Source organism: Castor canadensis, chromosome X (genome assembly GCF_047511655.1).
Source record: "Castor canadensis chromosome X, mCasCan1.hap1v2, whole genome shotgun sequence".
Lineage (NCBI taxonomy): Eukaryota > Metazoa > Chordata > Mammalia > Rodentia > Castoridae > Castor > Castor canadensis.
In genome coordinates this window covers 142,104,709-142,131,549 of record NC_133405.1, presented here as the reverse complement: position 1 = coordinate 142,131,549, position 26,841 = coordinate 142,104,709, and the positions used below count along the sequence as shown (strand labels likewise).

The following is a 26,841-nucleotide window of genomic DNA, read 5'->3' as shown; positions in this document are numbered from 1 at the left end:
AGACTAGCCTAATTGGAGGAGAAATGTAAACCTTCCACAACTTGTAGAAAGTAGATGATTTCATGACCACCAAGCCAGCACTACAGAAAATGCATAAAGTTCCCCTATACACAGAAGAAGAAATTTGAGTCAGCCAGGAAATTTCAAGGAGGAAAGAAAACTCCTTTAAACCAAGCAGACTGTGCAATAGGTAAGCATCAGTGAAATGAAAATTATCAAAAGCACCACACACCTCTCTCCGTACTAACATTGACTATTAATGACCTCAATTCACCAACAAAAAGGCATAGAACAGCAATTGGATTAAAAACCAAAATGTAACCATCTGTTGCTTACAAGCAATACATCTCACTGTGAAAAACAGACAGTAGCTTAAGGTGAAAGGGTGGAAAAAGATTTTCCAAGAAAATGGACCCCTAAAACAGGCAACAGTAGCTATACTTATATCTGACAAAGTGGACTTCAGATTTAAGTCAGTGAGAAGAGACAATGAATGATACTTCATAATAACAAAAGGAACAATTCACCAAGAGGAAATAATTTTTAGAATATTTGTGCCAAACATGGTTGTAGCCAACTACACTAATTAAAAAAAGTAATGGATGTAAAAGCACAGATATAGACCCCACCACAGTGATAATGGGAGACCTCAATACCCTATTGTCACCACTATCCAGGTCGTCCAGACAAAAGATCAACAAAGAAGCATCAGAATTACTAGACATCTTAGATCAAATGGACATAATAGATATCCACAGAGAATTTCATCCAGTCATCATGTAATACACATTCTTCTCAGTAGCTAATGGAACTTTTCCCAGAATAGATCACATTCTAGAACACAATATAAGAAAGTCAAAATATTCCCCTATATCCTATCAGATCACAATTATATAAAACTAGAACTCAATAAAAAAGGAAATGATAGAAAATATTCAAACAACTGAAGACTGAACAATACATTGTTGAATGACTAGTGAGTCATCAAAACAATGAAAAAGGAAAAAAGTTCCTAGAATCTAATGAAAATGAAACTGCAACCTATCAGAACTTGTGGGACAAAGCAAAGGTCTGTTAAGGGGAAAGTTTAAAGCTATCAGTGCCTACATTTAAAAAAAAAAACACAGACATCTCAAGTAAAGAACATAATTAAACTCCTCAGTTTCTACAAAAACAGGAACAACCCAAATCCAAAACTAGCAGACAGAAATAATGAAGAGCAAGGTCAAGGTTAACGAGATCAACACCAAAAATACTATACAAAGAATCAATGAAACAAAAAGTTGTGTCTTCTAAAAGATTATAAGATGACAAACTCAGCACATGTGACAAGACAGAGGAGCAAAAAGACCCAATCAATACAATCCAACAAATACTAGTGAAATTCAGAGGATCATTAGGGCATACTTTGAAAACTTATATTCAAGTAAACTGGAAGATCATGAAGAAATGGATAAGTTTATAGATGTATTTAAATTTAAACAAAGGAAATATAGACCACATAAATACATATATAACAAGCAATGAGATTGAAGCAGTAATAGAATCTCTCAACAAAAAGAGCCCAGAACCTTATAGACTCACAGCTGAATTCTACCAGATCTTTAAATAAGAACTAAAACCAACAGTCCTCACAATTCTTCAGGAAATAGAAAGGGAAGGAACAATACCAAACTCATTCAGTGCAGCCAGTATTACACTCATTCCAAAACATAACAAAAATTCAAGAAGGCAAGAGATTTACAACAAATACCTTAATGAATATAGATTCAAAAATTCTCAACAAAATACTGGCAAACTGAATTCAAAAACACATTTAAAAAATCGCATACCATGACTAAGTCAGTGGTCATCTCCTCATCTCAAGGATGCAGAGATGGTTCAACATATGCATATCTATATCTGTAATATAGCATAGAAACAGAAGCAAAGAGAAAAATTACATATCACCTCAATAGATGTAGAAAAAGCCCTTGAAAAAAGTTAGTGCCTTTTCATGATAAAAGCACTAAGGAAATTAGGAATAGAGGAATATTCCTCAGCCAAACTAAAGGTTATGTATCACAAACACAGAGCCACAACTACACTACAGACTATATGAAACCAATCCTTCTAAAGTCAGTAACGAGATAAGTATATACTCTTCCCCCACTCTAATTAAATACAGTCTTGGAATTCCTATCCAAAATAAGAAGACAAGAGGAAGAAAAAAGGGATCTAAATACAGAAGGAATATATCAAACAATCCCTATTTGCAGATGATATGATCCTATTCCCCAAAAGACCCAAAAAGTCCACAAAAACGATTAGAAATCATAAGAGCTTCTTGCAAACTAGCAGGATACAAGGTCATTATACAGAAATCAGTAGCCTTTCTGTATACCAACTATGAGCAGACTGAAAAGAAATTAGGGAAATAATCCTATTTATAATATTTCAAAATTAAAATACCTAGGAATAAATTTGATGAAGAAAACCGAAGACCTTTCCACTGAACACTATAAATCACAGAAGAGAGAATCCAAAAAACCAAAGAAGGCATCATAAGATAGAAAGGTATCCCATGCTCATGACTCAGAATCAACATTGGGAAAATGGCTATACCAACAAAATCAATCAATACATTCAAGGCAATCTCTATCAAAATTACAATGACATCCTTTACAGAGATAGAAAAATCAATTCTAAAGTTCATATGGAAACAGAAAAGCCATCAAATACCCAAAGTAACTGTTAGCAAAAAGTCCAATGCTAGACTTATCAAACATTGGTTAGATCACATCAACCATATCATCTCCCTCACTACACAACTGATGAATCAGTTAAGAAGAAGTTGTGGTGTGTTATACATATATATAAAGAAATTTTGTTCAGCAATTAGTAACATAAGGTGGTTTGAAAATAAATAGATGCAAATGGAGAACATTTTGTTATGTGAAGTAAACCAGGCTCAGAAAGACAAAGACTGCCTGTTTTCTTTCATATGTGAAACCTACATCAAAAATATAAAAATATACACAAAAACAAATATTATCATATACAAACTTTTATGTATAACATGTTTTTAATAGTGGAATTACTATATGGAACTGAGTGGAGGTGAGAAAAGAAAAGAGAATGATAGTCAACAATACAGAGATATGTATGTGCAGTGGAGGTAATAATGATATGTATTGAAAGCTGTTGAATAATGGCAGTTGGGAGGAGGGCTATGGGAGGATTATAGCAAGGGTTTAACTAGTTAAAATAAAGCATACTTACAGTGGGGATACATAAAGAAACCCCTTTAAAAATTGATGTTGGAATTATTAACTAAAACAGAACAGTATAAAAGGCACAGTGTATGGAGGAGTACTTATGGGACTAGGAGGCTGAATGCAGACGATTAAGGTGAGGGAGTATGGTTGATGTGCTTCATATACATGTAGGAAATAGACTGATGAAACTTCTTGTAAATGCTTTGAATGAGGCAGGAACAAGATCGAAGGGAGCAAAGGGTGGGGGTGATCTAACCAATGTACAATGAAGATTTTTGAAATTGTCCCAAGGAAACTCTCTTGTAAAATGAATATATCCTAATAAAAAAAGAACCTATTTTAATAGAAATTACCATGACAGGATTCTCACTGCATCTCTTCTTCCCACAACTTGAGGTTCCACTCCACAGTGAATAATGTGGGTATTATTTTCTTGGGGCTGCCATAACAATGTACCATATACTTGGTGGCAAAACCAACAGAAACTTATACTAAAAGAGCTCTTGGTGATTGAATACTGAAATTAATCCTTCAAGGAAGATTTGACCCAGTACACTGTTTCTTAGCACCAATTTTGATGAACATCCTAGAAAATCTCAGTCAAAGACTAACACATTGAAACAGTGGCTCCATTTCTTCATGTTCTAATGTGTGCACTCTATTCTGAACTGTGAACTCCTAGCTGTGGTTACCCTACAAACCAACCAAGAGAGAGACTGGGGATCTCACACAGAGCAAAAAAGAAGCTAAAATCCATGACAGGACCAGGCTCTACATGAAGGCAAAGAACAGATGTACAGAGAATCTCTCTAAACAGAGCACAGAAACAACATAAACAAATAAAATCATTTCATATTCATTCTTTTGCAATGTCCATATGGAATCTTCATTTTATTTGTTTTGTTTTGGTTTCAAACAAGATCCCCTATATAGGACATGACGACCTTGAAATAGCGATCCTCCTGCCTCAGCCTCCTGAAGAGTGGAGGAAAGAATTCTTAAGAAATACTTTGATTAATCTGGCATATAATATAATGAGGGAGTATGATAATGACAGGATATTTACCAGATTGAACAATCCTTACACACAGAATTTCATATTCACACTCTAAGATATAAAAAGTCTATACTTTTCTCTGTTAGAACTCTATCTGTAAGTGAAAGACTTGAATATTCTTAAGGAGCACATTAGTTACCAAGGAAAATCATTTCTAACACCTGGTGCTAATAATCCTAAAGAGTTATTCTGGTAACAAAAATTAACAGACTACTCTTCAATTAGCTCAAGTCCATGTAGTTATTAGATAAAGCCCTTAGGTATTATTAATAGTGGGAGTGGGCACTGGTTCCTTCTCTAGACTAACTAGGAGAGAACCAAACAGGGTGGCCTTTCCTCTCCCCAAGATTGACCTGGTTAAACACCTCCTTTTTGTTGGGCCTAATTAGGGGATGGGGTCATGTGGATTGTGCCTTCCCCACAGATACAGACTTTCACAGTATGGTCCTTCTCTTCATTGCTGCATGTTCTGCATCAGTTTTCCTCTAAACACAGAAGACATTTCCCATCACTTGAATTGCAAGAGAGGGCCTTACTCTCCCTTGGCTTTTCTCACACTGATGCAGCCACTAGAAAATTGACATATTGTTCCTAAAGGAGGACAGTTCCTTTTTAAGTCTGAGATAAATGTCCTGCTGTGATCTTGTCTTAATTGACTAGGACTACTCAGTTCAACTTCTGAAAATGAGGTGCCTTGATCTGCTCCTGGAACTTCTGATGGTCTGGATCCCTGGTAAGGACAGAGGGAGAGTAGGGAGATAGGGTAGGAGAAAGAGATCTATGACTCCCTGCTTACCATGTGTGTTCTATCCATGTGTGAGATGTGCAATTCTTTTCTCCTAGCATGGGCATGTTAAGTTTTCATTTACAATGATGATGAAGATTCCAGAAAAATGAAAAAGACTAACACTGATGTTGAGGGATTATGTATGAGAAATCATCAGTCCTTTTTATGCTCTTCAAATATCTTTATGCTTATTCTTAGAACATGCACTAGGGGCATAAAAATATTAAAAAGAAGTAAACAACAAAAGAAAAAAAACATAAAAATGTACATACTTGCATTTCCATCTTATTATGATTTCAGGTTCCAGAAGGGATGTTGTGTTGATGCAGACTCCACTATCCTTGCCCATCACCTCTGGAGAGCCAGTATCCATCCCCTGAGTGTCTAGTAAGAGCCTCCTGCATAGTAATGGAATGACCAATTTTCTTGATACCAACAGAATTCGGGCCAGTCTCCACAGCTACTGATATATTTGGCTTCTAAGGGTTTTCTGGGGCCCCAGACAAGTTCAGTGGCAGTGGATCAGGGACAGACTTAACAATGAAAATCAGTAGGCTGGATGCTGAAGATGTTGGAGTTTATTATTGTATGCAAAATTCACATGTTCCATCCACAGTAAAACAGCCTCAAAAAAAACCCTCCTTGCTTCATGTGGCCCAACTGCCTTTATGAGTTTTTGTCTAGTATATGCCACAGACGTTTTTCTGAGTTTGTATATGAGAAAGAGAATAGGCTGAGACCTCTGAACCAGGAGAATGTTTACTCTATCTCAGGGATGACCTGCAGCTCCTACATTCTTGAATACCATAGACAACACTCAAATGGAGAAGCTCCGAATGCCTTCAGAACAGCCAGGCATGAATAAGGGAGTACTCATCCTCATTCCCCCTACTTTATGAACATACAATGATTAACTTCATTATAACAGAAATATATAATTGAGATCAAGGGTGACACACAGGAATGAAAAGAAATACATTTTCTTTTTAATATTTGGTTAATTTAGTGTTGATTTATTTTCAGATTTTGCTTTATCCATTGCTAGTACACACACCCAACAGAACAATGTTTGTAGTTATTAAGATAGTGATTCCCTAGCCTCCACACCCTTCTCATTTCCACTTTTTCTTATCATTTATCCTTCCTCAATGTGGAAGAGGTGTAGCACTGTATACTACTATGCTCTGAGAAGCAGCTGATTTATCTATGTGTACTTTTGGTTTTCGAATTTCTGTATTGGCTTTGTCATTGTACACCAAGCAAAGATCTTGTGTCAAAAAGGCTATGAATGTTCTTAGTCATAACATGTCAAAATGAAATGCATCTTTTCTGAATTCCAAGTTGGATTTCAAAAATAAGGAATCATCCTTTCAAAATTATAGAGTATTGTAACACTTTAACTAATGTAACTTGAGTGGATAAAAGAACACAAGTGGATTTTCCTTCCAGAAAAAAATCTGAGGTATGTTGGCCAAGAATAGCAAATGAAATCATGAAGGTCACATGGGAGAGGTCAACTATTGGTAAAACATCTATCCTGTAGCTCACATTTTGGATTGGGGAGGCTGTTAGAGTTGGAGTTCAGTTTCAGCCACGTGGAAACTGAGATGAATTTATTGGGAAGAATCACAGAGGGACTACATGAAACTAAAAAGCTACTGTACAATGAAGTAAATGGTCACCAAGAAAAGAATCAGCCCACAGAATGGTAGAAAATCATTGTCAGCTTTGTATCTGACAGATTAATAATCAGAATATATTACTATATTACAGTGAAGAAAAATTGGGCAAATGAGCCTAACAAAGTTTTTTTCAAATAAGGAAGTCCAAATGGCTAAAGAACACATGATGAAGTGCTCAACATTCCTGGCTATAAAGAAAATTCTAATCAAAACAATGATAAGATTCTGCATGACTCCTGTTAGAATGGCACTTATAAAGAACACAAGAAAAAAAGTTTTGGAGAGAAAGTAGGGGAAAATGAACCTCATACACTGTTGGTGGGAAGGTAAATTTGTACAACCACTATGAAAAATAGTATGAGGGTGCCTTAAAAAACTAAACATATAACTGCCATATTTCATCAATACCTGTCCTAAGGATATACCCGACATTATGTGGTTACAATAAACATACCTGAAGTAATGTAAGTCAAGTTACAATAGTATTTAGTGTAACATTATTGATAATAGCTATATAAATGGCCAAGATGCCTCAAAATTGATGAATAGGTTAAGAAAATACAGTATTTTTTTAAAATGGAATTTTATTCAGTCATAAGAAAGAATGAAATTTTGTCAGTAGCAGGTAAATGAATGAAACTGGAGAACATCATCTTTAGCAATGTTTGTCAGGTTCAGAAAGCCAAAGGCCACGTGTTTTTTTTCATATGTGAAACAAAGCCCCAATACAAATACAAGCAATATTATGATAAAGAGGTTTACCAAAGGGGAGGTCAGTAATGGGAACTGAAGTGTAAAGGAAGTTAAGCAGCTGAATATATTTGATGTATTACTACACAAGAATGAATACAGATTTTTAAACCTGTTGAAATCACCATATGAGAGGAATAAGGTAGAAAGGAGGAAAACAGAAGGAATGGACCAATTCAGGTTATAACTCAGACATACATGGTGGAAATGCCACAATTAAACTCCCAGCACAACCGTCTTAAACAAACAAAAATATCTTGTTTCAAAAAACTACAAATGGAAAATAAAACAGTTCCTGTCTGGGGGTTGGCACCAGTGGGAGGGTGAGTATTTAAGGAAAGGGTGTAAGAGATTGAATATGGTGAAAATATTATGTACTCAACTATGAAAATGGAGAAAAAATAAAGTTAAAACTGTTCCAGGAATAATGGTAGAGCAGATAAAGGGAAATGATGGAGAGGGTGAATTCAACTATGACATATTTAAGAAATTTGATAAATGTCATAATTTATCTCCCAATACAACAATAATAAAAATGAAAAATACTAAATAAACAAGTTCCAACAAAAATAATTTTTAAACCTTTTGAAATTATCATAAGAAGGGGACTAAAATAGAAAGGAAAAAGAGAAGGGATGAGCCAGTTAGTGTTATAACACATATGTACATAGAAATTTTCTGTATAGCTATTTTAAATGAACCCCAAAATGTCTTTTTTTCAAAAACAAAAAACAGGGAGGTTAAAAAGGTCCTTTCTGAGTGTTTACACAAGTAGAAGGGGGCAGATATAAGGAAATGTGGTAAGAGGGTGAATATGATGACAATATTATTTACTCTTGTATGAAAATGGAAATATGGGACCTGTTGAAACTGTTCCAAGAATGGTGTTAGTAGAGATAAGGAGCAATGATGGAGCAGGTGAATTCAACTATGAAATATGGTAAGAACTTTTGTAAATGTCACTATGTATCTCCCAGTACAGCAATAAAAAAAGTGAATAAATAACAAAAAATTAAAAGAAAAGAAATATATAAAAAGAATCACAAGGATGAAGGGACTACTGCCTGTATTTCAATATCATGCCCTGATACAACTGCAAACTCTATGAAACTAGTGCATCATTCAGTAATTTAGGTTTGTAGTAACTCTATACTTAGTAAGTTTCTTCTCTAAATTCATGCTAGATTGTATTATACATGGTTAATGTATCTAACAGAACACAACTGTTTCTGAAAGTCGATTCTACCTCCTACATATACATAGGCGTGACTTGAGAGAGAATGGTCGTTCAGCAGAGACTATGTAGCTAAGATAAAGAGGACCAGAAGGAAAATCTGGGGCTGGGAAAATCAAGATGAGATGCAGTAGGAACTCAAAGACAGTGTCTTAGACACATATAAGGGACAATAAATACAACATTATGGGGGAAACACATAAGGATACTGAAGGTTGCTGGGCCCCAGTGACCTATAATCTTACCTACACAGGAGGTAGAGATTAGGAGCATCATGGTTTGAAGCCAGCCCAGGCAAATGGTTCTCCAGACCCTAGTTTGAAAAACCCCATCACAAAAAGGGCTGGTGGAGTGGCTCAAAGCACAGGCCCAGAATTCAAAACCTTAGGAGTGTGAGAAATAAATGTTTAATCTTTTGCTCTACATTTTTAGTTAGTCACTCAATCTGATTTCACAACGTAGACCTCAACAATTACCCTAAGGTACCACCCATCTTGCTTTTAAGGACTCTGCTTGTGTGCAGTCTGCAAAGGCAGCTCTAGCAACTATCAAAGCTTTGCTGGATTCTTTTTCACCACAAGAGTCACTCTCTCTTGACATGTCAGAATCTCTGTGAACTTTAAATTTGTCTAATTTCCAGAGGGATCAAAAATGACAGGAGAATATCAGCTCACCTACAGAGGCATATTACTTCTCTGGAATTTTGGGTCATCTAGTCCTCATTTCATCCACAGCATTCAGATATCATCATAAACTGATATTTGTGTACATTTATTTAAAAATTTTTCATCCACACGTGCCACAATGGTTGTAAGAGTGTTCACCAACAACATTGTAATTTAATCCAGAAGTTTATTGGTAACGAATTATAATATAAAGATGCATATTTTATATTATACTGCAAAAATAGCTCTAGATGAATAAAAACATACAAATGAGATAATTACTCAAAAGTTTAAAAGGAAGTAACATACTCCTAAAGACAATGAACTTGTTCTCAGCAAAATTGTGTAGTATATACATAATGAAAGTGATTTCTACATTCCAGTAATAAATATAAACAAACACATTTTTAAATATTGTACAATGAAAATAGTGTCCAAAAAATGTTTTTGATTCAATGTCTAGAGCCTTTAATATGTACTGTCATGTTACAGTAGAAATAAATTAATTTCCAAACTAAGGCAATCCTCTATTTTGACATAATTACCTATTTGAAGGTAATATATCCCCTAATGGGTACATTTAAAAATCCATTCCCTTATTTTTGTTAACTTTAAAAAATGAGTTGTAGTGAGTGCCTGCAGAGCCTGTATGGAGCACTGACCTGAGTAGTGCATGCCCATGACAAGAGAAGCATTGTTTGGCCTGGGGATACCCAATTGTACAAGTGTTGGGCTATTAGAGAGGCAACACTTGCTAACCTTCATGCTAAGGTGCTACCACCTTTGCTTCCCTTAGCTCTACCTATCTCTGTCTTACCAGTGGAAAAGTGGGAACCCCAGGGTAACATGGTGGATGATCCATCTGATGACATGTGATGTGGGCTACTTGGGCTCAAAGTTGCATGCTCAGGCAACCAAAGTGTGTGGGTTCGCAACTTTTTCAGCAAATTAAGATTCAGTGTCTGGTCTACCCCAAGGTGAACTGAAACATAAATCCCTGCTTCATGTCTGAGTTGCAATGTCACTTACAGACAAAGATTATTTTAAATATTATTAAATAATTGTTGAGTATAAACAATTATTTTATATTCATCTAGTGATTTCCATAATTTGTCCTTTTTGACACCACTAGCTAGAGGTCTTTTAAAAAGATCTATGCAAAGGAGGCTCTTACAGTGTGCAGTAGCTGGCATAGGGAAGGAAATCAGTATTCTGTTTTCAGGGTTGGGAGCAGGACAAAGCTTCAGTTTAGGAGTCTGAGGTCCAGAATCTACAATTCCCCAATGAATGTCCCTTTGCCACATCTTACATTAAAGTAAATGAAGCTGGCTGTCAGAGTTCAAGTGAGGTGAGCCAACAAAAAACCCATTTCTCGTGTTGATTTACATATAATATATAGTGTATCCTGTGCCCCTAAAAATGAGCATCCTTTACTCTTATCAAACACTTGGAACATCTCCCTTTTCCACCTCCAACCCAAACTCGAGCTTGAAATTTTACCTTTTACCTTTCACAATTCCCTTTGCTCAGCACCATTGTCTTTATATTAACATTTGTAACATGAAGAACAACTAAGTTCATTTCTTTGAATATGTTTTCTTTGCACTTACACATTCAAGGATAGTTTTTGGTCCCTCATCTGGACAATGGGAACACAGACTTATATAACAGGTGGCTAATGGAATTTTGTAAATGACTTTAGTGTATTTGTTCAAAGAAAATGCTATGAGTTTTCCATCTTTGTGTCATCACATCACCTTTGAATTCCAAAGTGAAAAAGTGTGGCATAAAGTGATACTCTACATATAGTTTTAGGAAAATAACCTCACCAATTTTCTCCATAGGATAGTTTCAAGTTAAAAATTATCATTTGGAGAAATTGGAACTCTATGTGTTTTTGTTAAACCAAAATGTTCAGAAAAGATGAAGAAATATGGCAGTTTGTAATATAATTTAGTTTACATGTGTGTGATCTATCAACAAGTGTTTTGAAACACATTGTTTTTAATATTTATTCCACTGATTTAATGAGTATATGAATGTCTTCCCAACAGGAGAAGCTTCTAAGGACAAAGCTCAAAGAAAATAGCTGCACTTATTTCACTTTCCTGGTATTCCATGGCTGCTGGAACTGAATCGAGCACATCCCTACCTTCTCCACCAAACACCCCCAACTGTGGTGTCTATCCTTCCTTCCTTGTTAAGTGCAATAAATCATCACCTTTGCACATATTACACAGAAAATGTAAACACAAGAATGCTTGTCTCTACTGCAAAATTGTTTTTCACTGCCCAACTGAACTTTTTGAAGTATGAAAATCCTAAGGTGCCTTGAGTTGAAAAAACTGCAACAAATTCTTTCCAACTAAAAAATTCAACACATTTTTTTTACACTTGACAACTTTTTGTGGAATGTGGTGGTAATTCATTTAATCACAGCTACTCTGGAGTCAAACACAGTAGGACTGCAAATTCAAGATGAGTCCGTGAAATGTGAGGGAAATCTCATCTTAAAAACAAACTGTAGTGCAGAAGCAGACAGCATGAGCTCCATAAATCAAATATATTGCTGAGATGATGGAGCACACTTGGCAGGAAAAAAAGCACCAAGAAGAATCAAAACAATGACACCCTGAACCCCCAGCCCATGCAAAGTTTCTCTGTGCCACATTAGACTGAGAAAACAGGAGGGCTCCTGTGCCACCAAACAGTGGTTCCAAACCTGCCTTGGGAGACATCCAGCAGACCAACAGGGGAGCAAATAAGTGTCACATGGTATTCACACAACCACCCCTGGGATAAACCAGCATAGCTCCCCTGGACAGACTGACTCCACTGTCCCACAAAAAAATAAATAAATAAATAAATAAAAACTGAATAATAAACAAGGAACTGAGAAGGAATATGCAGCAGAGGGGGCAGGGTGCTGTGCACATTGGAGAAAGGGGGAGTGGTAAGGAGCTGATCTCCACACGAACTTTCAGTGAACAAAGACTGGAATGGTAGCTGGGACAACAGCAGGTGGGTGATAAGCTGCTACTTAAAACAGGACAAATAGAGGTCAACAAAGCTCATCTCTTTAGTCAGTGAGCAACATCCAAAGTCAAATGACATTGAAAAATTGAAAAAGAGTGACCAAACCATAATAACATGTTGACAGCTGGGAGCCAGCTGACAGATCTCTGACTCGCCCCTGAGAAAAGGAGTGAAGCAAAGAAACAAACCTCCAACAAGCCAACACAGAAAAAACCCAAATCCGAAGCAGGATGGCTTCTGGACTATAGAGCTGATCTCCAGAACCTGAGGAAAAGACACACCCTACTGAAGGAGCAGCTGACTAAGAAGCTGCCACTGAAAGACAGGAAAAAAAAAAAACTGGTGAGTCTCCCCAACCACCTGGCAAGACTAAAGAGACCTTCTGTTTAAATACCAACACCAGAACTGGATGTTGAAGGAGTAACTCCAGAATTACTAAGACTGAAATTCTTTTTTTCTTGAACCTGGAATTTTTTATGTGTTTGTTTGATCATTTGTTTGTTTTGTTCCCTGTTTGTTTGTCGACTCTCCTGTTGATTTCTTTGGTTTTCTTCTTTTTTTCATTCTTTGTTTTGTTAGTGTTACTGTTGTGAGATAGCTAATACTAAATTGCAAACACACCAGGGACAGAAACAGCATACATACACTAACCTAAAACCCAACACACCACAAAACAAAATTAACCCAAGTGAAAGAAAACAGGTGGCTGAAACCACCTATAGCCTATCAAGAACATAGTTACACATTACCAAAGGAAGTGATAGGAAGAAGGAGATGGAAACCTATCTACCCCCAAAAATAATTTAATACAGGATTCAGAGGGAAATGAAAAACTGACACCCAGTTACAGAATCCAAGAAAATAAAGATAAACTATGCCAAGAAACCCAAAGAAGCCCACATGTCTAGTAACTCAAGAAATTCAAAGATAACCAAAATAAAGAATATGAGAAGACACAGGAGGAACTATACGAAATTTTAGGAGCCCTAAGTAAACACCAAAGAGAAACAGCAAACACTATAAACAGAGAAGTAATCAAATTAAAGACAAAATAGACAATATTAAAGAGGAAGTGTCGCATGACATGGAAAATCTCAGAAAAAAGAATGAAGCAAAATTACAAAACACAATGGAAGGCCACTCCAGCAGACTAGAACAAGAGCAGAACAGAGAATCTCAGAACTTGAAGATTAAATGGAAATTAACGGAAAAGCTGGAGAACTATTACTCAAACAACACAAGGCCTGTGAAAGGAATAAGCAAGAACTCTCTGACTCCATCAAAAGACCAAACCTCAGAATCATGGGCATTGAAAAAGGAGAAGAGGTGCAACAAAAAGGAATTCACAGTATATTCAAAAAAATAATAACAGAAAATTTTCCAATTCTAGAGAAAGCTATGACCATTCAGGTACAGGAAGCCACCAGGACACCAAGGACTTGACCAAAATAGAACTACCCATGACACATTATCATTAAAACAACAAGCACAGAGAATAAAGAAATAATATTGAAGGCTATAAAAGAGAAAGAACAAGTAACATATAAAGGTAAACCCATCAAAATTGCAGAAGATTTCTCAATGGAAATCTGAAAAGTAAGAAGAGCATGGAGTGAGATATTCTGGGCACAGAATGAAAATAACTTCAACCCTAGGATACTGTACCTAGTAAAACTATCAATCAAAATAGATGGAACAATAAAAATCTTCCATGATAAGCAGAAACTAAAACACTATATAACCACTAAGTCACCACTACAAAAGATTCTTCAAGAAATTCTGAATACAGAAAATGAAAGCAAACAAAACCATGAAAGGATATGCAATAGCAAACCACAGGAGAGTTCCAGACAAGGAATCAGAGAGTAACACTGATTCAACTGCAGACAAGCAAACCTTCAACAACAACAAAAAATAAATGACAGGAAAAACCACATACCTATCAATACTAACACTGAATATTAATGGATTCAACTCCCCCATAAAAGACTATTTGGTAAACAGGATTAAAAAGGAAGATCCAGAAATCTGTTGCTTACAGGAGACCCATCTCATCGACAGAAACAAGCACTGACTTAGGGTGAAGGGCTGGAAGAAGACATACCAATCCAATGGCCCCCCCAAAACAGGCAGGAGTAGCAATACTTGTCTCAGACAAAATAGAATTCAAACTTACATTGATCAAACAAGATAAAGAAGGATACTCCATACTAATTAAATGGGAAATACACCAAAAGGAAATAACAATTATCAACCTATATGCACCCAATGTCAATGCACTCAATTTCATCAAACACACTCTGAAGGAGCTAAAAACATATATAGATTCCAACACAGTGGTGGTGGGAGACTTTAACAACCCCCTATCACCAACAGATAGACCATCCAAACAAAAAATCAATTAAGAAATAGACTAACAAATCACACTATAGATCAAATGGACCTAGCTGATGTCTACAGAACATTTCATCCAACTTCTGCTTGATACACATTCTTCTCAGAAGCTCATGAGACTTTCTCCAAAACTGATCATATCTTTGGGCACAAAGTAAGACTCATCAAATATAAGAAAATAGAAATAATCTCATGCATTCTAGCTGATCACAATGCATTAAAACTAGAACTCAACAAGAAAAGCAATAGTAGAAAACATGCCAACAACTGGAGGCTGAAAAACACATTGCTCAATGATCAATGGGTCATTGATGACACAGAAGAATAAAATAAAACATTTCTGGAAACAAATGAAAATGAAAACACGACCTACCAGAACCTATGGCACACAGCACAGGCAGTCCTAAGAAAAGTTTATAGCCATGAGTGCACATATTAAAAGTACAGAAAGATCTCAAATCAATGACTCAATGCTATATCTCAAACTCCTGGAAAAACAAGAACAAGCATATCCTGAAACAAGCAGAAGAAGAGAAATAAAAATAATATGATCTGAAATCAATGAAATAGAAACAACAACAAAAACTGTACAAAGAATCAATGAAACAAAAAGTTGTTTCTTTAAAAGAAGTAAATAAGATTGACAGACTCCTGGCCAACCTGACTAAAATGAGGAGAAAAAAACAAATTTGTTTGTTTTTGTTTTGTTTCTCCTTTTGCAGAAGGGGAGATAACAACAAACACCATTAAATCCAACAAATCATCAGAGACCATTTTGAGAACGTCTATTCTAATAAATTTGAAAAATCTTGAAGAAATGGACAAACTTCTAGATTCTTATCACCATCCAAAATTGAACCAAGAGGATATTAATCACCTGAATAGATCTACAACACAAAGTAAAATTGAAGCAACAGTAAAGAGTCTCCCCCCAAAAAAGAATTCCAGGACCTGTTGGATTCTCTGCTGAATTCTCTCAGACCATTAAACAGGAACTAATATGAACCCACCTTAAATTGTTCCATGAAATAGAAAGACAAGCATCATTACCTACCTCATTTAATGAAGTCAGTAGTACACCCATCCAAACACCAGACAAAGACACCTCCAAAAAAAGAGAACTATCAGCCAATCTTCTTAATGAACATCGATGTAAAAATCCTCCATAAATTAAGGATAAACTGAACACAAAAACACATGAGAAAGATCATTCGTTATGACCAAGTCGCTTAATCCCAGGGATCCAGACATGATTAAACATAGGCAAATCTATAAATGTAATACAGCACGTTAATAGAAGCAAAGACAAAAACCACCTGATCATCTCAATAGTTACAGAAAAATTCTTCAACACCACTTCATAATAAAAGCTCTAAGAAAACTAGGAATACAACGACTGTACCTCAACGTTGTAAAGGCTATACACGACAAACCTATAGACAGCATCATAGTTAATGGAAAAAAATTGAAACCATATCCCCTAAAATCAGGAATGAGACATAGGTGCCCACTATTCCCACTTCTATTCAATATAGTCCTGGAATTCCTACCCAGAGCATTTAGGCAATATGAAGAAATAAAAGGAATAAAAATAGGTCAAGAAACTGTCAAAATATCCCTATCTGCAGACAACATGATCCTATATATTAAAGAAAAACCAGCAGCATATTTCTCAATCAAAGTATAATGAAATTAAATGATTTGTTCTTCAGTTATGCTAGGTACATTTCAAGTCCTCAATAGGTATATGTAGCAAATGGCACAACAGAATCAACCATATTATCCTAGAAAATTTACTTGATCAGCACTTGTCTAATTACTTAATTCACTGAAAGTTTGTAGCTAGATCAGAAACCACACAGCTCTTACTCCAAATGGCTGGGTGTCCCCAGATGGTCCTTTTGACTGTGCACCTGCTTAGTTTTATTTTTTTCTACATTGAATTGATGCATGACATGCCATATGAAAATAAATCTGAAGTGTCAAATATTATCTTTATCAATGATATTTTGTTATAAAAGTACTATACTTCTCCATACCATAGGTATTTTGCATAATGATTATTTGAAAACATTTGTCTGTTCAAAACCATAATCCAAATGCTTTCTAAATATTACAGTGTGGCAGTAAGTACATACAGGAGGAAGAGAAGACAGAAGGGAATAACATTTATCCAAGCTCAGGGTTTTGTTGCAATGAGGAATTTAGGAAGTATGAAGAGACTTCCTGGAGAGAGTCAGTGTGATGTGAACTCACTGAGGAGTTTAAGAAATACGGGGCTTGGGCAGTGAAGGTGCAATGGGTGTGGACCCTATGTGCTCCTCTCTTCTTCAAGGAGTAAATCCTATAACCTGATATGACTGTAGAAACAGAGGTTCATCCTGTGGCTTCCAGATGGCTCCAGAGCTTCCTCTCTGCTCAAAATGCTTGTTGCCATGTAAAACTGACAAAAGTTCTTTCAGTTCACTTGATTTCTTCAGCCTCTGACCTTACACAGGGTAGCTAACTGCTAGCAAAGTCTGAATGCACTAAGACCATCATGCAAATTGTTAGGGATCTCCAGTTCTTCCCCTCTAGGATAGAACTCAGTGCTAGGTTACTTACCCCACTTGCTGATAAATTTATCATAAGGTCCTAAACTTTAATGCTTCCTGTTCTTTAGGGCACAAATGGGGGAGGGTTGCAAAGGGCTGGAATAAGTGAGTACATATTCAGCCCATACACTGCAAAGCTCCTTGAGTCCAACAGTGGATCACAGTACACAAAAAATGGAAACTTCTATATTAAATGCATACCTAAAGCAAATAACTGAGAGTCAACCAGTCCTCCCTTCCCTCAGACCACATAAAATACCAACTTATAAATCATGAAATGCGAGAGTTTCCATGTAATTTTGTTTGGTTTTGTTTTCATTCTTCCTTTCTTTCTTTATTCTTTGTCTCTTTCTTTCTTTTTCTTTTTAAATTCTTCTTCTTGGCAGTATTGGTGTTTGAACTCAGTGACATTTTCTTGCTAAACAGTCACTCACAACTTGAGCCACACCCCCAGCCCTCTAGGGCTGCTGGGACTGGGTCATTGACATGATCACATGATGAATGTGTGGATAACAAGCTACACACCATGTCCAGTGGTGTGAAACAGTACCTAACCCTACACTACCAAGTCTTGACAAAAAAAATTGAGAGTACTTCAACAAAAAGAATTCATAGGATGACAACCTTAAACCAATGACTTGGCCTTAGATGCATAAATCACAATGAAGAAACACAATTAATATGAAAAAACAAGCAACTTGACTCCTCCAAAAATCATAGTTCCATAATAATGGACTCTAATGACTGAGAAGTACATAAAACATCAAAAAAATTAAAAGAATGATTATAAGTATGATATAATTTTGATAGGTCATATCAAAATTAAAAGGTACCAATAAATACTTCAAAGAATACAAACAGTTGAATGAACTAAAGAAGATAATGAAAACATTCAATTAAAGCATAGAATGCATGAGAAAATTAAATTGAAATTCTGGAAATTCTGGTAGGTCACTCATATGAGTTACCATATGTAACGTCATAAACAGCACTCGCCAAAGTCAAATATGCATCCAAGAACCAAGCTCCTGAGCACTCTTGACCTACTGTGTCCCATACTTGCATTCCTACTGTTCCATCCTCCAGTTCATGGTGTTTGATAAAATGTCAGTGTAACTTTTGCCAGAGTGGTGTTTTCAAAACTGTCATACATGAATCTGATAATCAAGGTGGCCTTGCTGGGAAGGAGATGCTTTTGGAAGCATGGGTGCATTTCAGCTTGCAGGGCCAGTGGATTCCTTCAGCAGAATCCTGTGAAAATATTGGCATGAAAAAGACAGAAGGTGATATTTTCTGGAATGAGTATGGTAAGGCTGGATTGAAAGATTTAGGTCATCATCCCTCAGTTCACCATTTTTCCCTACAGGACACTCATGGTCCCTTCTGCTTGCTGAAACCACATCTTTAGCATCTCGTGTATATGACACAACATAGACCTCTACCTGTCTTGTGATCATTTTCATTTCATAATTCCTGGTGAATTATAGTTTTGTGTCCTCAACGAGCTGAAAAAGTTATTGAACAGAGGAATCATTTGAGTTTTCCCAAAACTGATCTTTCAGAGCATAGAATAGGATTAGCTTCATAAATATGAGTGAAAAGATTTACTACCTAGACACTGTGACCTCAAAGTTAGTATTCTGTAAGTTGTTATGTCACAGACCTGCCATTTGTTGACAAACAAACTCCATAATAAACAAGTTGACATTAGACACTCTGGGAAAGCAGGACTGATGCTGCCCCACAATCAATAGGAGCCCAGAGGTGTGGGAGCTCTCTTCCTGGCTTTCATTGCTTACATGATTTTTCTGAAATAAAGTTCACAATGGGCCATATCTCTTTGGGCAATTTCTGGAATATATTCTATTTTACTTTGTGATACTAACTCACCACATTTTGACTATGACAACCTTTGCACCAATATTCTTGGAGTGGACACAGAAATTCAGGTCAACAGTGGGCCATGATGTCTGACAGAACAAAAATGGCAACTCTGAGGATGTATCAACCAACTGTGCAGTAAGAATGACTTGGCCTGTAAATTTGCATTGGAATGGCAAAAGGATACAATGAAGGATCATCTCTGATATTAAGCTCAGAAGGATGGGAGGTGTCCCTTAGTGAATTGGAAGGCAGAAGGAGGGAAAGAGGATTAAAATTTTAATGCTGTTTGAAGGAGTCCTCAGAAATGAGCAGGTTACCTAGAAGATCAAAACTGTACATATTGGTTTAACTTGTGCATAGTATGTTTCTAAGCCAATGACACATTGAATGAGACTATATATTGCAATGGGGTCATTTGTTGTTACTCTTCATTGTTGTGGCATATGGGATCCAATATGTAAAGCAGAAAGGGAAGTGAACCACACAGCCAAGCAAAACTGTGAGTTCCTGGTTGCTCAGTGTTATATCCTAGTTGTGACTTTTGGCTACACTCAACTACCACGACTTTTGTTCACCTTCTTCCCTATATGCCAGATAGCCCCATCACTCTTGTTAACCTGAGGTCCTCAGCACCACCACTGAGAAGAGCAACAAATTCCTCCATAGCTCAGGGCCAAAGCATATCAGTTCTTGGGCATTATAAACTGAACTTTCCCTGGTTTACGGACCCTGTTCAGAATCGCTCCCATTTATTCTGGTCCCCAAAAGATGCGGCTAGCATTTTGGGACTCACTAAATGTAACATTTCCAGATGGATCATTAAAATTTAATTTCTCTGTAATCCTCAGGGCCTACCTTCTTCCAAACCTACCAGACTAAGGTGCCCTTAGGAACTGTCTTCCTCATCCAACTTGCTTGCGTTGTGAGATGTAGAAGGTGGCAAAGATCTCACTTACACAATACCCAGCCTCCTTTCCTTTGTGTTTGTTTACTATCAGCTCTGACCTGCAGTGCATGGTAAGGATAAGAGAGTCTCTCAAAGACCTGGGCTTGAACAGATATCACAAGCAATTAGATAGAAATAAAATATAAATGGAGGGAGAAGAGCAAACATAGGATTTTGATAGGATTTTGGCTCATTATAAAGAAGAGATAAAGTAAAATATTTGCCAAATATTTCAGTGATTTTTGAAGCCATCACCAGATGAAATATGATGGAGGCTTGCTCTAAAATGATCATGGAGGTGAGGAGTGGTCACACTTGGGATGAATTGGAGGTGTGCTTTTGGTGGTTCTGCTTTTCTTGGTTACAATGTGTGAAGTGCAATGTGTTGATTGTGCACAACCTAGGTGTAACTTGTGCATAGTATGTTTCTATGCATTGACAATTTTTCTTCTGCTTTCTTTTTGTGCTCAGTAAGCTCCAGAAAGAGATTTCTCATTTCCTCTTAGGATTCTTTTGTGTTAGTGTTATTGAACCTAGCACCATTTTTTTTTCGATTTATCTATTTTTTTTCTTTTATTATTCATATGTGCATACAAGGCTTGGGTCATTTCTCCCCCCTGCCCCCACCCCCTCCCTTACCACCCACTCCGCCCCCTCCCTCTCCCCCCACCCCCTCAATACCCAGCAGAAACTATTTTGCCCTTATTTCTAATTTTGTTGTAGAGAGAGTATAAGCAATAATAGGAAGGAACAAGGGTTTTTGCTGGTTGAGATAAGGATAGCTATACAGGGAGTTGGCTCACATTGATTTTCTGTGCGTGTGTGTTACCTTCTAGGTTAATTCTTCTTGATCTAACCTTTTCTCTAGTTCCTGGTCCCCTTTTCCTATTGGCCTCAGTTGCTTTTAAGGTATCTGCTTTAGTTTCTCTGCGTTAAGGGCAACAAATGCTAGCTAATTTTTTAGGTGTCTTACCTATCCTCACCCCTCCCTTGTGTGCTCTCGCTTTTATCATGTGCTCAAAGTCCAATCCCATTGTTGTGTTTGCCCTTGATCTAATGTCCGCACATGAGGGAGAACATACGATTTTTGGTCTTTTGGGCCAGGCTAACCTCACTCAGAATGATGTTCTCCAATTCCATCCATTTACCAGCGAATGTTAACATTTCGTTCTTCTTCATGGCTGCATAAAATTCCATTGTGTATAGATACCACATTTTCTTAATCCATTCGTCAGTGGTGGGGCATCTTGGCTGTTTCCATAACTTGGCTACTGTGAATAGTGCCGCAATAAACATGGGTGTGCAGGTGCCTCTGGAGTCACCTGTGTCACAGTCTTTTGGGTATATCCCCAAGAGTGGTATCGCTGGATCAAATGGTAGATTGATGTCTAGCTTTTTAAGTAGCCTCCAAATTTTTTTCCAGAGTGGTTGTACTAGTTTACATTCCCACCAATAGTGTAAGAGGGTTCCTTTTACCCCGCATCCTCGCCAACACCTGTTGTTGGTGGTGTTGCTGATGATGGCTGTTCTAACAGGGGTGAGGTGGAATCTTAGTGCGGTTTTAATTTGCATTTCCTTTATTGCTAGAGATGGTGAGCATTTTTTCTTGTGTTTTTTTGGCCATTTGAATTTCTTCTTTTGAGAAAGTTCTGTTTAGTTCACTTGCCCATTTCTTTATTGGTTCATTAGTTTTGGGAAAATTTAGTTTTTTAAGTTCCCTATATATTCTGGTTATCAGTCCTTTGTCTGATGTGTAGCTGGCAAATATTTTCTCCCACTCTGTGGGTGTTCTCTTCAGTTTAGAGACCATTTCTTTTGATGAACAGAAGCTTTTTAGCTTTATGATGTCCCATTTATCTATGCTATCTCTTAGTTGTTGTGCTGCTGGGGTTTCATTCAGAAAGTTCTTACCTATACCTACTAATTCCAGAGTATTTCTTACTCTTTCCTGTATCAACTTTAGAGTTTGTGGTCTGATATTAAGATCCTTGATCCATTTTGAGTTAATCTTGGTATAGGGTGATATACATGGATCTAGTTTCAGTTTTTTGCAGACTGCTAACCAGTTTTCCCAACAGTTTTTGTTGAAGAGGCTATTTCTCCATCGTATATTTTTAGCTCCTTTGTCAAAGACAAGTTGGTTATAGTTGTGTGGCTTCATATCTGTGTCCTCTATTCTGTTCCACTGGTCTTCATGTCTGTTTTTGTGCCAGTACCATGCTGTTTTTATTGCTACTGCTTTGTAATATAGTTTGAAGTCAGGTATCGCGATACCTCCAGCATTGTTCTTTTGACTGAGTATTGCCTTGGCTCTTCGTGGCTTCCTGTGTTTCCATATAAATTTCACGGTAGATTTTTCGATCTCTTTAATGAATGTCATTGGAATTTTGATGGGAATTGCATTAAACATGTAGATTACTTTTGGGAGTATCGACATTTTTCCCATGTTGATTCTACCAATCCATAAGCATAGGAGATCTCTCCACTTTCTATAGTCTTCCTCAATCTCTTTCTTCAGAAGTGTATAGTGTTCCTTGTAGAGGTCTTTCACATCTTTTGTTAGGTTTACACCTAGGTATTTGATTTTTTTTGAGGCTATTGTAAATGGAATTGTTTTCATGCATTCTTTTTCCGTTTGCTCATTGTTAGTGTATAGAAATGCTAATGATTTTTCTATGTTGATTTTATATCCTGCTACCTTGCTATAGCTATTGATGATGTCTAGAATCTTCTGAGTAGAGTTTTTTGGGTCTTTAAGGTATAGGATCATGTCTTCTGCAAATAGGGATATTTTGACAGTTTCTTTACCTATTTGTATTCCTTTTATTCCTTCTTCTTGCCTAATTGCTCTGGCTAGGAATTCCAGTACTATGTTGAATAGGAGTGGGGATAATGGGCATCCTTGTCTGGTTCCTGATTTTAGAGGGAATGGTTTCAGTTTTTCTCCATTAAGTATAATGCTGGCTGTAGGTTTGTCATATATAGCTTTTATAATGTTGAGGTAGTTTCCTTCTATTCCTAGTTTTCTTAGAGCTTTTAGCATGAAATGGTGTTGGATCTTATCAAAGACTTTTTCTGCATCTATTGAGATGATCAAGTGGATTTGTCTTTGCTTCTGTTAATTTGGTTTATTACATTTATTGATTTTCGTATGTCGAACCACCCCTGCATCCCTGGGATGAAGCCTACTTGGTCGTGGTGAATAATCTTTTTGATGTGTTGTTGAATTCAGTTTGCCATTATTTTGTTGAGGATTTTTGCGTCAATGTTCATTAAGGAGATTGGCCTATAGTTCTCCTTTTTGGAGGTGTCTTTGCCTGGTTTTGGGATAAGTGTAATACTGGCTTCATAAAATGTGTTTGGCAGTTTTCCTTCCCTTTCTATTTCGTGGAACAGTTTAAGTAGGGTTGGTATCAGTTCTTTAAAGGTTGATAGACTTCAGCAGAGAATCCATCAGGTCCTGCACTTTTCTTTTTGGGGAGACTCTTGATTGCTGCTTCAATTTCATTTTGTGTTATAGATGTATTCAGGTAATTAATTTCCTCTTGGTTCAGTTTTGGATGGTCATATGTATCTAGAAATCTGTCCATTTCTTTAAGATTTTCAAATTTATTTGAATATAGCTTCTCAAAGTAGTCTCTGATGATTTCCTGGACTTCCCATGGAGCTTGTTGTTATCTCCCCTTTTGCATTCCTGATTCTACTAATTTGGGTTTTTTCTCTCCTCATTTTAGTCAGGTTTGCCAGAGGTCTATCAATCTTGTTTATTTTTTCAAAGAACCAACTTTTTGTTTCATTAATTCCTTGTATGGGTTTTTTGGTTTCTATTTCATTGATTTCAGCTCTTATTTTTATTATTTCTCTCCTTCTATTTGTTTTGGGATTTGCTTATTCTTGTTTTTCTAGGAGTTTGAGATGTATCATTAGGTCATTGATTTGGGATCTTTCAGTCTTTTTAATATATGCACTCATGGCTATAAACTTTCCTCTCAGGACTGCCTTAGCTGTGTCCCATAGGTTCTGGTAGGTTGTGTTTTCATTTTCCTTGACATCCAGGAACTTTTTAATTTCCTCTTTTATTTCATCCATGATCCATTCTTCATTAAGTAATGAGTTATTTGGTTTCCAGCTGTTTGCATGTTTTTTGTCTTTACTTTTGTTGAGTTCTACTTTTACTGCATTGTGATCAGATAGTATGCACGGTATAATTTCTATTTTCTTATATTTGCTGAGACTTGATTTGTGCCCTAGGATATGACCTATTTTGGAGAAGGTTCCATGGGCTGCTGAGAAGAATGTATATTGTGTAGAAGTTGGATGAACTGTTCTGTAGACATCATCTAGGTCCATTTAATCTATTGCATATTATAGATCTTGGATTTCTTTATTGATTTTTTGTTTGCATGACCTATCTATTGATGATAATGGGGTGTTAAAGTCTCCCACAACCACTGTGTTGGCATTTATATATGCTTTTAGGTCTTTCAGGGTATGTTTGATGAAATTGGGTGCGTTGACATTGGGTGCATACAGGTTGATAATTATTATTTCCTTTTGATCTATTTCCCCTTTTATTAGTATGAAATGTCCTTCTTTATCTCATTTGATCAATGTAGGTTTGGAGTCTACTTTGTCAGAGATAAGTATTGCTACTCCTGCCTGTTTTGGGGGGCCATTGGCTTGGTAAATCTTCTTCCAGCCTTTCATCCTAAGCCTATGCTTATTTCTGTCTGTGAGATGGGTCTCCTGTAAGCAACAAATTGTTGGATCTTCCTTTTTAATCCATTTCGTCAAGCAGTGCCTTTTGATGGGTGAATTAAGTCCGTTAACATTAAGCGTTAGTACTGATAGGTATGTGGTGATTCCTGTCATTTAGTTGTCTTAGTTGTTTGAAGGTTTGATTGTGTGTACCTAAGTTGAGGTTACTCTCTACTGTCTTGCTTTTTCTTTTCCTATGGTTTGGTGCTGCCTGTCTTTTCATGGTTAAGTTGGGTTTCACTTTCTGTGTGCTGAATCCCTTGAAGAATCCTTTGTAGTGGTGGCTTTGTGGTCACATATTGTTTTAGTTTCTGCTTATCATGGAAGACTTTTATTGCTCCATCTATTTTTAGTGATAGTTTTTCTGGGTAGAGCATCCTGGGATTGAAATTATTTTCATTCAGTGCCTGGAAAATCTCACCCCAAGCTCTTCTTGCTTTTAATATTTCTGTTGAGAAGTCTGCTGTGATTTTGATGGGTTTACCTTTGTATGTTATTTGTTTTTTCTCTCTTACAGCCTTCAATATTCCTTCCTTAGTTTCTGAACTTGTTGTTTTAATGATGATATGTCGTGGGGTAGTTCTATTTTGATCTGGTCTGTTTGGTGTCCTTGAGGCCTCTTGCATCTGTATGGGTATATCTTTCTCTAGATTTGGGAAAGTTTCTGTTATTATTGTGTTGAATATATTACACATTCCCTTAGCTTGCACCTCTTCTCCTTCTTCGATGCCCATAATTCTCAGGTTTGGTCTTTTGATGGAGTCAGTGAGTTCTTGCATTTTCTTTTCACAGGTCTTCAGTTGTTTAATTAATTGTTCTTTTGTTTTTCCTTTAATTACCATTTCTTCTTCGAGTTCTGAGATTCTGTCTTCTGTTTGTTCTATTCTGCTGGATTGGCCTTCCATTTTGTTTTGCAGTTCTGTTTCGTTCTTTTTTTCTGAGGTTTTCCATATCCTGGCTGTTTTCCTCTTTAATGTTGTCTATTTTTGTCCTGAGTTCATTTATCTGTTTATTCATCGTGTTTTCTCTTTCACTTTGGTGTTTATACAGTGCTTCTATGGTTTCCTTTATTTCTTCTTTTGTTTTTTCAAATTCTCTATTTTTGTTGTCTTGGAATTTCTTGAGTGTCTCCTGTACATTTTGGTTGACTCTATCCAGTATCATATCTATAAAATTCTCATTGAGTACCTGTAGTATGTCTTCTTTTAAATTATTCTTGTGGGCTTCATTGGGTCCTTTGGCATAGTTTATCTTCATTTTTTTGGAGTCTGGATCTGAGTACCTGTTTTCTTCATTCCCCTCTGGTTCCTGTACTAACTTTTTTGCTGTGGGGAAACTGGTTTCCCTGTTTTTTCTATTTTCCCGTCATTGTCTTTGGTGTTGTTACTGTCCCTGTACTGCGTGCAATTAAGTATTTCCTAGCTTGTAATAATAACAATGGTAATATTTAGAATGGCAGGGTGAGCTGAGATGGAAAGCAAGAAGTTAAAGAAATGGGAAAAACAAATACACAGACTGGAGGGAGAAAACAGAACAAGGTGTCAGACAAGATTTCAAAGGTATAAACAGGGAGCTTTAGTGTCCTAATTGACAGTAAGCTGAACAGACATTAGAGAGACAGAGAGAGGATTGAAAATCAAAAATAAAAAAACAAAGATAAGAATAAAAATAAAAAATAAGTAAATGAAAGAAAAATCTATTTATAAAAATGTATTAAAATTAAATGAAAAAATAGAAAATTTAAAAAAACCAAAAACCCAAGAAACCTCCAAGTTCAAATGCAGTGAAGTCTCAGTC

General features: G+C 36.5%; 2 protein-coding genes across 10 annotated transcripts in view; one reads left to right on the top strand and one right to left on the bottom strand.

The window, feature by feature from the left end:
- Nucleotides 1-16,622, bottom strand: part of LOC109675941 (eukaryotic translation initiation factor 1A, Y-chromosomal-like) — a 39,377-nt gene extending 22,755 nt beyond the window's left edge. For 5 of the 8 annotated variants that reach the window (XR_012444641.1, XM_074064265.1, XM_074064264.1 and 2 more), the window contains exon 1: nt 15,917-16,622. Coding sequence is in view for 1 of the 8 variants with exons in the window: in XM_074064263.1 (XP_073920364.1) it covers nt 15,917-15,946 (30 nt within the window). In the remaining 7 variants the exon portion in view is untranslated. Of the gene's footprint in view, nt 1-5,373; nt 6,296-9,012; nt 9,680-15,916 lie in introns of those variants that run through there. The other 3 variants (XM_074064262.1, XM_074064261.1, XR_012444642.1) reach the window with 3 other exon arrangements.
- The window catches only part of LOC141410420 (ATP-dependent RNA helicase DDX3Y), a 1,065,346-nt gene that overhangs the window by 704,658 nt on the left and 333,847 nt on the right, over nt 1-26,841 (top strand). The gene's annotated exons all lie outside the window — the stretch shown is intronic.